This window comes from Octodon degus, unplaced genomic scaffold (assembly GCF_000260255.1).
Source record: "Octodon degus isolate 3935 unplaced genomic scaffold, OctDeg1.0 scaffold00100, whole genome shotgun sequence".
Taxonomy (NCBI): Eukaryota; Metazoa; Chordata; class Mammalia; order Rodentia; family Octodontidae; genus Octodon; species Octodon degus.
The window spans coordinates 9278381-9291823 of record NW_004524676.1 but is presented as its reverse complement, the minus strand read 5'-3'; the positions used below and the strand labels follow the sequence as shown (position 1 = coordinate 9291823).

Here is a 13443-nt window from a genome sequence, read left to right as displayed (position 1 = left end):
AAAAAAAAAAAAAAAAAAAAAAGTGTTTCTATAAAACCCATGTATTGAAAATATACTTACTAAATTTGCCAGTGCATTGTGCACCAACTTCTTCTGTGCTTCTTTTGCTTTCTGCCTTGCCTCCAAGGCTGCCAAACGCTTCTGATTATCTTCAGCAGGCTTAGCCTGAGTATCTACACTTGAGTTTGTAACAGCAAGTGAGAAGTCAGCTGTGCTCTCCTGAGTGTCTTCCCTTGGAGAGTGCTTTGGTGGTTCCCCATGAGACATGAGGCTGCTAGAATCAGGCTTCTCTTCCTCTTCTCTCTGTTGGGTATCATGGCAACTATCTCTATCAAGTCCTATCTTGTGAATCTTTGAATCAAAACTTAAGGATTTCTTACCTTTCAATGACAACAGACTAGAAATAACATTTCTACTTCCCTTGTCTGAATTGCTTGAGACCACCTTGTGCCCTTGAGTCTCACAAATAAACTGTCTTTGAAGCTGAATGTGGTTTGTGTGATGTGTCTTCTCTGGATGTTGCCATGTAGTTAGTTTGCTTGGTGAACCATTAGCATGTGGCAGCCCATTTTCTACTGAGATGCTATTGGAACTCCCATGTTTCAAGGAACTTTGTTCTTCACTAATATTGCTCGAGGCAATATTCAAGGTCTTTTTCACTGATTCCTTTCCATAGAGACAGCCTATTCCCCTAAAGGCCTGAAATTTTGGCTTTTTCTTATCTTCCTTTGGTTTCTGTTTATTATCGGTATTTTCTTCCTCTAAAAGGGAAGCCAGAATCTCCTCAGGACAAATGCATTGTTTGCCTGGGTGGATGCCATGGAGAGTCTTGGAGCTTTTAGATCTATCCATCTTGCAGCTTGTGGTAGTTTGTGGGTCACTGCTCTCAGTATCTTCTGGAGCCTCAGGATTAGTGCCTACCAGCTGTTCTAAATCACCTAAACTGAGATTAATTCGGGGACAGTTTTTCATCATGGTTTGATATTCTTCATCTCCAGATTCCTCATTGTCACTGCTGTTGGAATCAGTTGGATATTTATGATTAAGAGGCTTCATTCCATGACTAAGAGCTGATTCTTTGCTGTTTTTTCTTCTTTGTACTTTACTACAATGATTTGAAAGCTCTTTCTTTTGGAAACATTTTTTGCTTAGAGGTTTTTCTGCTTGAGAAAATTCTGTATTGTTTTTTACCTTACTGATGTTTTTTTTCATTGCAATGATTTCATCTGTATCCCCTGAATCATACTCATAATCATTTCCCATAATATTGTCACTAACATTGCAAGAGACATTATTCACACATAGACTTGATAAAGAATGAAGTTTATGAACATCTGATTTGAAATCATTTCTTACAACTTCAAAGGAATCATTTTCAGAGTCATTGATGGAGGACCGTGAGTTTCTCTGTAACTGTTTCTCTTTTTCAATCATTATTCTTAATTCATCTTCAGAATCAATATCATCATCGGAGATGCTATTTATGTTCCTGACAGTTTCTAAGCTAGAAGTCTGACAAAGTGTATTTTTAAGTTTTTGAACATCAGAATCCAGAACAGAGTGTGATTTTGAAAAAATAATGGACTCATAAGGTGTTTTTTGTACAGCTCGTTGCTGTGGTGATACAGCACTCTGCATAATCCAATTGGTTCTTGGGCTCTCAGTGGAACTCTGGCCCTTCTGTACTTTCCTGATCTTCTTGACAGTACCATGAAAATCAGAGAACTCTCCTCGCCGCTTCTTACTCATTGGGTCATTACCTCCTTCCAATTCCCAAGTGAGGCTAGTTACAGGAATGGTATTTGTGAAATCCTCCCCTAACTTCTTTAGATTGTGGCAGTATTTTGATGGATCATATTTCATGATGTTCCCAAGTCAAGGAACTAAGCAAAAGCACTTAACAGTTAGGGAAATGCATCAGTCTGGTAGAAAAATAAAAGTGTTTAATCTCAAGCAAGCCATTTACTTACTTCATCTTACTCCTAACTTCTTACCAAGATTATCAAATGAGGACTCCTCTAGTAATCGTTCAGGGTTGATGAAATCAAGCTCTCTGTGACATTTCCAGAGTTAAAACCACCATCATTTGGCAGAACTTACTTAAAGAGTATACACAGACACTACTGTAAACCCTCTGATAATATATATGTGCCTTCTACATAGATGGCCATGACAGCACCACTTCAAGGTCTCAGAATAGGTCTATGATTTCACTGAACAGGGATGAGAACTTGCCTAGCCTTAAAACTACCTCTCAGCACCATTTCTTTGCCCAATTTCCTGATGGTCTGCGTACTTTTGTGTAATATTTTTCCATTTCCCTCTTTCTAAGGCCACTTCTTACTTTTTTAGGGGGGCAAAGAGGGAGCATGTCTGGGACCATAGGTTGAACCTCAGACCTTTAGAGTAAGCTATAACGCAAGCCCTTTTTAATTTTTTGCTTTGTAATAAGGTCTTGCTAAGCTTCCCAGTCTGGGCTCAAGCTTGAGATCCTCCTGTCTTGCCCTCCCACAGTGCTGAGATTACGGGTTTACGCTGCCATTCCTAGCTACTTCCTACTACTTTTCTAATAATTTGAAAGTCTTCTCAGTTCTTCTAAAGCCTTCTTTTACAATGAGCCTTTGTTCTTTTACCCCTTTACAAATCCATTGGCAATTGTGAATTCATATGCAACATGATATATAAAGTCATAAATAAAACTGCTTCATTGGCATTCATCATTTTTTTTTAAAAAGATTTACTTATTTGGTACAGGGTCTTACTATGCAGCTTAGACTCACAGTGATCTTTCTGTGTCAGCCTCCCCAATGCTGGGATTATAGGCATGTGCCACCACACCTGGTTTCAGGGGCCAGTATGGTGCTGAGCTTGCACAGCATGTGGTTCCAGGGATCGAACCTGGGTCCCTGTGCTTGCCAGACAGGTGCTTAAACTGCTGAGCTATCTACCCAGCCCCTCATCATGCTTCTTAATTCATATTTCTTAATTATATAAAAACCTCATGACATTGTCTTCTAATTCTCTAATAATAATTGTTTTATACATGTAGATGATAGATCTTACTTTGCCTAAGAAGTGGGAACAAAAACACTTTTAAATCAATATCCAACAATGTATTGATCAAGGCAGTGCAATTAAAAATGTATTTGCAAGTATCTATCAGACCGATAAATACTGAGAGGCTTATTGCAAAGGATATTTTACGTTTATGTTGATTCTTAAGGTGAAGAACAGGTAAGACTCTTCCAAATTTACTGACAACCCAATTCTAGAGAGAGAAAAAAATGTATTTACAATATATATGTCACAAATACATATAAAATAACAATATACACACATAATTTTAATATAAAGTTGAACTCATAGTGAGCCATTATTACTGTAGGACCTAGCTTTATATCAGTGTAAAAAATATCAATGAGAAAAAGTGAGAGAAAAGAAAAAAGAGAAGGAAATTTAGAGCAACTGTGAATTCCAAAAATAGCATGGAGGATATTACATAGAAAACACCAGCTATCTACTTATTACAAAGGCAAACTCTGGATGATTTGTAGTTGTCACATCTATATCCCTTAATAAACTGCATCTGCCTGGGCTTTGACTTTTTTGTCATTTCTTTTAAAATGATAAGGAACTATGCTTATCTAAATTACAAATACACTTTGAAAACAATAAAGTGGTATCTATATTAACTACTTCAAAGCAAGGGGGGAAAATCAACTAGCATTAGACAAGACACCACAGGATGTGGCCTCACGTGTCAGTTTCTGGGCTGGCCCAGGCTATTAGAAGACACTCACCTTGTGTCCTGGTACTTCTGTTCCTGGCACAGCTTTCATATGGAAATCAACCTCTCTCATCTTTTCCAATAAGCTGGTGTTACCTGCTGTTGATTTTTCTTTCTCTGCTTTTGCTTCTTCTCTTTCTTGGGCCAATCTGAATCAAAGGGAAAATACAAGTAAAAGCTAAAATGATAGATCATGGAAAATGATTATTTTCTTTCCATTGATCCTAAATACTGTTGAACAGCTTTACAGTATTAAAAATCAAAAGACAGAGCCAGGGAAGATAGTTCACTGGCATAAGTGCCTGACTGACAAACACAAAGTCCTGAGTTTGATCCCCAGTACAATAAAAAAAAAAGTTAGTAAATAAAACAAATACCAAAAAAAAAAAAAAAAAGAGGTACAGTGATAGCTCAGTGGTCTAAGTGCCTGCCTTGGCAAGTGCAAGAACCCAAGTTTGATCCTGGGTACCACATGCCATGCCAGCCCCACCCTGGGCAGGCTGAGCCGGCCACCAAGATCAGGTGTGGTGGCACACATCTATAATCCCAGCACTGCAGAGGCTGAAACAAATTCACTAAGAGTCCGAGATGTGAAGTGAGACCCTGTACCAAACACATAAAATTAAAACAAAACAAAACCCCAAAGACAAGAAAAAGACTTGATAAATAGCATGATGGCTTGCATAATTTTCTGAGCACATATTTTTCATTGTAGAATACATGGAAAACATGGGAATGTGAAGAAAACAAAAACTAGTTCCTCATGCATATTCTATTTTAAAATTTTTGTCTTGTTACTTCAGCTTCATTCTATACATATACATGCAAAAAATGTAATCTAAGGCTAGATGTGGTACCATACACCTGTAATCCCAGGACCTGTAAGGCTCTGGCAGGAAGGCTGTTGAGTTTGAGACAGCCTGGGCTACAAAGTGAGCTAAAGGCCAGCCTAACTACACAGTGAGACCCTGTCTCAAAAAGACAAAAAGAGAAGAAAAAAAAAAAGTAATCTAAATAATCCTGTAGATATAGTTGGGGTAACCTTTTTAAAACTTGTCATTACTGGGTGTGATGCTGTATGCCTGTAATCCCAGGTGAGGCAGGCAGACAGCTGTGAATCTGAGGCCAGTCTAGGCTACATAGTGAGTTCAAGGCGAGTCTAGACTACATAAAGAGATCCTGTCTCAAAAAGATAAACCTAAACAAAACCCAAAAAACGACAATCAAATCCCCACTTATTATATATTCTATGAACACATAACTGAGATCACTGTACAGTATGAACCACGTAAGTCTATTTGATTTACCAGTGTCCCACTGCAGCTGACTGAACAGTAGAGGACTGGGCACAGAGGCTTCTCTCCTCCTGCCTGTCCTCTCCAGGTCCTGGCGTCCTGAGATCTTTGCTCTGCTCCAGCAGATACCTTGATTCCACTTAATGGAAGATCAAGACCACCAATCAAAAACTCCCTGAATTCTTAAGTTCTCCAACTTAAGAACGTTTGGCATTTTATATATCCTTCCTCCCTTTACTGCTGCCTATGAGGAAGACATGCCTTTAGCTTAATTTGTGATAGTTTCTGCCTTCCTAAAGTACAGGATGGCACGTCAGCCTTCTAATTCAAGTTATCTCAACTCATTCAGCCCTCCACAACTGTTCTGACCAATCTACACTGGTCTCTTGGCCTCTGCGCTCTCTCCCTATTTTCCCTAACCATGCTCCTCTAGCACATTTGCATCCATGCTGCAAGACAGCAGCACCATGTGCTCTCTTGCTGGGCACAGGCTCAAGGGACTTGCCCATGGTCACATTAAATGCTGAACAGAAAATGCATGATTGCTCTGTTTATAGCCAGAAGCATGCCCCAGCTGCTGAAAAAATCAGATTCTTATCTTTCTCATGAGACCAGTCACCCCAAACAGCTTGTCACTTGCTTTAGACTGTGTCCTTCTTGGTGTAGAACAATCTGATGAATGTTCATGGTTACTCCATTCATATATTCAAAAGTTCCTAAACTAATCCTTTTATTTGAAAGTCTATCTTTAGATTTTTTTAAGTGCTAAAACTTGTTATGCTGACTTGTTCTTAAATTACTACATAGATTTTGTTCTTCTAAATATTTTCCTATCTTTGTATTTTGTATGATATAGCATTAGTCTAAATCAACATAAATAATTCAATAGTGTATTACAATTTTACATGTACATAATCCTATGATTCAGCAACACTTTTTGTTTCTTGGGTTCGTGGTTGATGGTACTGAGAACTGTGCCCAGGCCCTTTACATGCCAGTCGAGTGCTGGGCTACATTCCCAGTCCACGTAACTGTACTTGCTGACAGAAATCTGAGAAAAATTTGTGCACGTGGAGGATCATCTAATCATAAAAAGGTGGAAGTGGTCTAAATGTCATCAGTGGAAGAGAAAAACTACTCTCTCGTATAACTATTCTCTGAAATTGTACTAACAGTCATTACAAAAATGGGGAAAGCTTATGTATGCCAGAAAAAACTTGTTTTAAAAAGGAAAATAAATGTATAACTATTTTATAGTTTAATATATACAGAGGTAAATGTACTGCATTAATTCTCTATTGGTGGAGTCTGGCACAAAGAATCAGGCTTGAGAGGGTCTTCAGTTCTACCTGTATGCATTTGCTAACCATACATTATATCACTTGGTAATTTTGAAATTATCAAATATTTCTTTGTTTGAAGAAAGTGAGTATGTAAAACCAACATACACAAATGGGGTATAAATCCAGGAGGAGCAACCTTACCTGTGTAAAAAGCTTTCTTTTGCTAGCTGAATTTGTAGTGTTCCACCTTTCCATTTTGTTTTGTTTAAAATGGACATACCTAAAAGTTAAGAGAACATGAAAATGCAAAAATATACTTTAGTGCACCTAAAAAAAATAAGTTAATATCAAATAAAGTAGGCTTGTTTATGAAAAAGAAACACAAAAAAGGTAGGAAAAAAAAAATGTAACCTGGAGAGAGGTAGCCCAGGCTCCCATTTTACCCTGACCATTTACCTCAAGATTTCTTATGTTCTCTATCTCACAGCTGCAAAACTTTTTTTTTTAAACCCAACAAGGTATATATTGAACACTGGTTGTTATAGTGCAGTTTTTTCATTCAGCATGGTTGCTCAGATTACTAGATATGACCAGAAAAAAATAGGTAAAAGTGCATCATTTATAATTTAAGTGCTATCTTCCAAAAATGTGATAGAAATTACATCTTCAATCATCTTAACTATTTTATGTCAATATATCCATGAATTTGACTACTTATTTCTTTATTCTTTATTTTCCTTTCTCCACTTCTTCCATTCTCTTGATTTTTTTCTTTCTCTATCAATTGTAGCTTTTATATTTTACTGACTCAGATTGTTAAACTAGAGAGCCAATGCCCTGTTTATGGGTAGAGTTCTCTTGGAATTCACTTCTGAGGAGTCTCTATTTGCATCCATTGACTAATAAAGCCCTCAAGTTTATCTTTCCTTACAGCTAATACTTCACTGTATAAAACGTTACAACTTTGTTATATTCATTGCTCTGTGGGTGGGCCTATCTGTTCTCTGAGTATAAACCATGGCAAATTGTGTTGGTCTATGCATTGGTACATATAAGTCCCTGGGGTAGGGTGTTTTCCATTTCTATGGAAAAAAACCCAAAAGTGGATTGTTGTGTTGACTGGGATTTCTCTTCCTACTTTTGGGGTGATCTCCACACTGAAATCCATAGAGGTTGTACCTGTCCAGAATTGTACTGTGGGTAGGCTTCATTTTTATCTACAGCTGTTCCACCCTGTGTATTTAGTTCATTTGTCAGTATGCACACTCCCTCTTGGGTGAGATGCACTGTCTGTGATGATTCAATTTGTTTCTCAAATGACAGGGCCACATTTCTCTTTGGTGCGCTGAGAAGTGTGGATTCATCTGAGTTGTTTATAACCTCTAAGGTCTAGTCAACCATCATGCTTTAGTCCTGTTTACTGTGTGTTCATTACTAAGGCCATACTCTAAGGCTGTATCTCTCTCTCTCTCTCTCTCTCTCTCTCTCTCTCTCTCTCTCCATATATATATATTTTCCATACTGCAACTATGGAACATAATATTTTCATGATGCAGTTGATATATATATCTGTTGCCTCTCTCTCTCTCTCTCTCCATATATATATATTTTCCATACTGCAACTATGGAACATAATATTTTCATGATGCAGTTGATATATATATCTGTTGCATCTAGGTGTGTTTGTACCTCACATGTGTACACAATGAGTAACAGAAAGCAGTATTGATATATACACAGATGAATACATAGACATATATAGATACATACATTCATTTGGTAAAAATATATCTTACTTTGTAATTTTTACTTAAATTGCTGATTATACTGAATGGATATCTGAAATGGCTCTGATAGCCATGCCTCTTCAATGTTCCTGAATTCATTAAAACTCTATTGTACAGTACCTTTAACCATAGGAGAAATACACATTTGAGCAACTATGTTAAAAGTTTTGCCACATGTCTAATGTAAAAAACACCTTGCCTTAATGACAGTATTAACTTGGTAAAATATGTAGGTATACAAGACATTTAATGATAACCTACTTCGAATCAATATACTCCAGAAGATATTGGCTAAAAAACAATAATGTACTTCATTGAAGAGATTTTATTTCAAGTATTACTTTTAAGTTCAAACTTGAAAATAATAGTATAACTACTGAATGTCATGGAAATGCCTTACATAAAACTTTACAAAGTTGTCTTCAAGTTATATGCTAAGATGGTTGTTCACAAATTTCATATGAATAAACTTTTTAAAATAGTGTGGATCTGGGGAGACAGCTCAGCGGCTTAAGTGCCTGCATGGCAAGTGCAACATCCTGAGTTTGATCCCTGGTAAGAACAAGTTACCTACCTAACAAAATAACTGAATGCCTAATTGAATAAATTAAAAAAAATCATGAATCCAAAAACTGGTCAAACTAAAGTACTACTTATTTAGTCTTCAGACCAGTCTGGCAGGATTACTGATTCACAGAGGACAGATACAAAACTTAATTGCAGTTTCTTTATAAAGAAATGTTAGGAATCTTTGCTGAATAACTGACATTTATTTGTATTTAAATGTCATTTTCCATACTGCAACTATGGAACATAATATTTTCATGATGCAGTTGAAGATGTTTTGAAATCCTGTAGTATTTTACCTTTATCAACTCGTACCAATTTTATCTGTCGAACCTGTAAACAAAATAACTGCGAGCCATCAAACCATGTTTAAATTGTTATGCTCTATTTGAGTTTTCTTAGTATTTTCTATCCATTTCCTTAATTTTCTAGGTAATAAGGTACTATATTAAGCACAAATGTATTATTTAACATTCTTCATCACAGTAATATCATGAGGCAGTATTATTTTTTTCATTTATTAGAGAAGCAAATTGGGGCTTAGACTATTAAATAATCTGCCACAGGTAACACAGCAGAACTCAGACATTCTTAACCATAAATTCATCTTTCCCCACTGAGCAATGCGATAATCTTTGTAAAGGAAATGATAAAAAACTGATGGTTGCCAGGGAGATGGCTCAGTGGAATAAGCGCGTCCCTGGCAAGCGCAAGGGCCTGAGTTCAATCCCTGGTTCTGAAAAACAAACAAACAAACAAACAAAAAAAGATGGTCTTCTTCCTCTGTGTACAAGTATGCTTCTTTTATTTTTAAGTTCTTTTTTCCATAATTTTATTGAGAAACAAATAGCAATGAGACAGTTTCAAATCAAATTAGGACAGTTTCAATAATTAACACATTGCATACTGTCTTCCTAGTGGTTATTTGTTGTACAAGATGCAGACATAACATCCTATTTATAAACACTATTAGAACAAATCCTTCTATTCACTGAATTAAGAGAATGTAGCTATATATCACTCCTAACCATTTTGAATACACAGATGCAAAATGGTCATTCATCTGTATCCCTTTTTTTGCTTAGTTCCATCATTTAAATATTTTAGGTGTGTGAACTCAGCAAAATATTCCAAAATAGTTCAGTAGTCCATAATAGTATTGGGTCTTTCACTTGACTGGCAATGTCAGAAGTTGTTGACCTGAGTCCCCTACAGCTCAACATAACAACATGGTTTTACTTTTTTTTTTTTTTTTCTCTGCAGAGCCGAGGACTGAACTCAGGCCCTTGCACTTGCTAGGGAAGCGCTTATTCCACTGAGCCATCTCCCTGGCCCTGGCTTTACTTCTTATACTTCGTTTTTATACTTTTGTGCTGGATGGTTAAGACCAAGATAAAGCAAGACCTATGTAACAAGAATTGTAGCTTTTGGATCTGATAAGGTCAGTCAAATCACCTCAGGATTTATCCTGAGACTCTGTACCTCAGTTTGTAGATCCTTTGTCAGTGTCAGCCATGTAGATGAGTCATGGCCATTGCTTGGCCAATTTGCCATCTGTGAAAGCCTGAGAAAATGCTTTCTCTCCATGTTACTCTCCTTAGGCACAGTCTACACTGTTGATCACTTTCCTCTTTGGTCCCATAATCTCCTTGATTAGAAAATTTGGGACACAACTGAGTTACATGATGTTACAGTATAAGTTCTCATATGTCCTAGCTTGGAAGGCTAGGGCCAAAATATTGGCTTTCCTTGAGGCTCTCCTTTTTCTCTAATTTTTGGACTGCAAACTCAGGTTGTTAACCCTCCAGAAGCGAAGCTTATTATTACCATACAACCTAGGCTGTTAAGCTTAACCTCACTATCTGTCTGAATATCAAACATCTTAGACATAACATGGAACAGGTTATTTTTCATCAAGCATTGATATGTTAAACTTTAAGTCCCTACAGAATATAACAAAAATTTTTCAATTGAAATATATTAAAAAAATAGGAAGAATTATATATGTTTACACATAAGTCCAGAAATCTAACCATATACAGCATTGTAGCAGGACAGTCCCGCAACACTCCTTTTCCTGTCTCCTGCCTTCATTTACCACTGCCTTCCTTTTTAAACAATCATCTACCTGAGAGACAGCACAGTAGCAACTGGCATGTCATGACAAGCAGTACGTATTCAGAAGACCAGAATAATAGGCACTCCAAGCATGAACCTACTATTACAAATTTTTAAGTTCTCTTAACTTTTTTTTTGTTGTTGCTGTTGTGCTATGGATTCTATGGCCTCACATATCTAGGGTCTACAGGTCTAGCCCTCTCCTGATTTTTTTTCCTTCCAGTATTAGATCAAACCACTGAGCTATATCCTCTGTTCTTTAAAATTTTTTTTTAATTTTGAGACAGGGTCTTGCTGAGTTCGCAACTCAGTTTTCAGCACCACTGTAAATTCTGTCCCCTTCCTTCTTCACTGAAGGCCACCATTCACTTTTAGTTAATAATAAGAGGTATCACAGTTTTAAAGATGAGCTTGTGAGGGAATACTCTATAGTCTCAACAGTATTTATCAACAATGCCTAAGAACAGAATACACTGAAGAGCTGTGTGTCCACACATTCAGTAAGATAAAACTTTGACCCCTGTCCAAATTATTTGAGAAAACCAGATTTTAAATAACCCTTCTTGCCATATGCTACTACAGTTTGCAGACACAAATGGAACTGACCCAACCCTGGCAAGACATAGGATACAACAATTTCTTAACTATGGTCATAATCATAATTCATTAATTAATTTTGTCTTTTTAAGACCAGGTCTCCCGATGCAGTTCAGGCTGGCCTTGAGCTCACTTTGTAGCCCAAGGTGGTCTCAAACACACAAAGATCCTCCTGCCTCAGTATCCTAAGTACTGGGATTACAGGTATGTGCCATCATGCCCAGCAACTATGGCCATAATTTAGAAGAAGTTACTGTGATTTAGATTCAGAGACAAAATTATTCCAAGTTACACAGTGACATCAAAGCACAAATAGCACAGAAATTATGTAATGGTCTTACATTTTTTTCAGGTCTACTTCTGCTATTCTGATGTTAACATATGCAAAGACTTTCTGTGTATTTCCTTGGTCATCTTTTCGTGTGATGATCTCCACATCAGAAACCTCCCCAAATCTGCTGAACTGATTTTGTAGATCTGTCTTAGAAACGGCTTGGCTAAGGCCACCCATGAAAAGGCGCTTTGTTTCTCTGCTGGCTGTCATGAAAGCTGGTCATATGCTCGGTGTGTTCACGCTGTCTCTCAGAGATGCACCGCGTGGACCTGTGTCTTCTGGTCACGTGCCCTAGCGCGTGCCTTCTCTTTTCCTTTCTACTCCATTTGCTACCCAGTCTCCCAAGGTTCCGTTTTCATACATAGTATTCAAAGACTTATTTCGTTTCTCGTAGTCCAGCCTACGCCAACTTCCCTTCAACCTCTACAAAAGATCCCAAGCCAAAATTCCCTAATGTCTATCGAAAGACGCGCACCAGCACGTCTCGTCTCCTTCACTGGAAGGGTAAGCTTTAGTCAAGCCACTCAAGTTTTACCCATTAAATACTTCATTGCTTGGACTTGTAGTGATCCTCCCATTTTGGCCTCGCCAGTGCTGGAATTACAAGTGCGCACCACCAGTGTACCTGAGAGTGGGGCTAGCACAGCATGTGTTGCTGGGGATCAAATCCTGGTCCTTGTGCTTGCCTAAGCAGGTACTTAGTCTGCTGAGCTCTCACCGGCCCACTTTCTTTACTTTTCTTTCTATCTCTTCGTTTCTTTTCTGGCTTTCTTGAGACAGTCTTGTTATGTACTTCAAGTTGCCCTTGATCTCATTATGTTTCCCAGGTTGGCTTCCACTTGCAGTGATCCTCCTGCTTCAGTCTCCCAAATGCTAACATTATAAGCACACACAACCATGTGTGTACATCTCTCTTTAATGTATTACTGTGTAACCAGGGTGACTGTCCATATAATTATGTATCTCAGACTAAAAATAACTCAAGCAATGAAAATTTAAATGTATAAATGAGTAAGAAGGATAAATTATTACTTGCTTAGTTCTAACATCAGATATCAAAATCAGTTATATGTATAGATTTGTTTTAGAGAAAGTTCTATTATATAAAACTTTTATGTCACTTCCAAATATGTGTAAATGTAGGATACACTCAACAAAAAATTGTTAAGCACTTAATTCCTATACTGTGGCTTTAAGTTTAAATTAATATCACAGTAGGTACCAAGTACAAAAGGTAATCATACTTCTTCACAACTCTGGCAAAACATACAACTACTAGTGGGTCAACCAGATAGCTCAGCAACTAAAGTGACTCCTTAGGCAGAGAGCAGCGGCGAGGGTACCATACCTGGAGTGCCAGGCCAACCCCACCCCCAGGGTACGCTGAGATGACACTTGAGACTGGGTGTGGTGGCACGCACCTATAATCCCAGTGCTTGGGGGACTGAAAACAAGAGGATCACTATGAGTCCAATCTATATAGTGAGACTCTGTAGTCCCTGTAGACTCTGTACCAAATGCATTTAAAAAAAAATAAACTACCAGTTTTCAGAAGCTGCTAGAGGAAATTTTTTTAGACAAAATTAAATATTAAACTTTTTGACAAAATTATTTTCTTTTTTAAGTCCAGAATCTTAGTTTTATCTGGCATTTTCTACTTAAAGGAAAACTGATG

General features: G+C 37.4%; 1 protein-coding gene across 2 annotated transcripts in view; it reads right to left on the bottom strand.

The window, feature by feature from the left end:
* Positions 1–12123, bottom strand: part of Nol8 (nucleolar protein 8) — a 26337-nt gene extending 14214 nt beyond the window's left edge. The window contains exons 1-6 of one of the 2 annotated variants that reach the window (XM_023723603.1): positions 11776–12123; positions 6822–6945; positions 6567–6645; positions 3801–3936; positions 3200–3268; positions 61–1866 (exon numbers count right to left, since the gene is read on the bottom strand). In XM_023723603.1, coding sequence (XP_023579371.1) covers positions 61–1866; positions 3200–3268; positions 3801–3936; positions 6567–6643 — 2088 coding nt within the window. In that variant the 5' untranslated portion in view covers positions 6644–6645; positions 6822–6945; positions 11776–12123. The remainder of the gene's footprint in view (positions 1–60; positions 1867–3199; positions 3269–3800; positions 3937–6566; positions 6646–6821; positions 6946–11775) is intronic. The other variant, XM_023723602.1, reaches the window with a different exon arrangement.
* Between the last annotated feature and the right edge of the window lie 1320 nt (positions 12124–13443).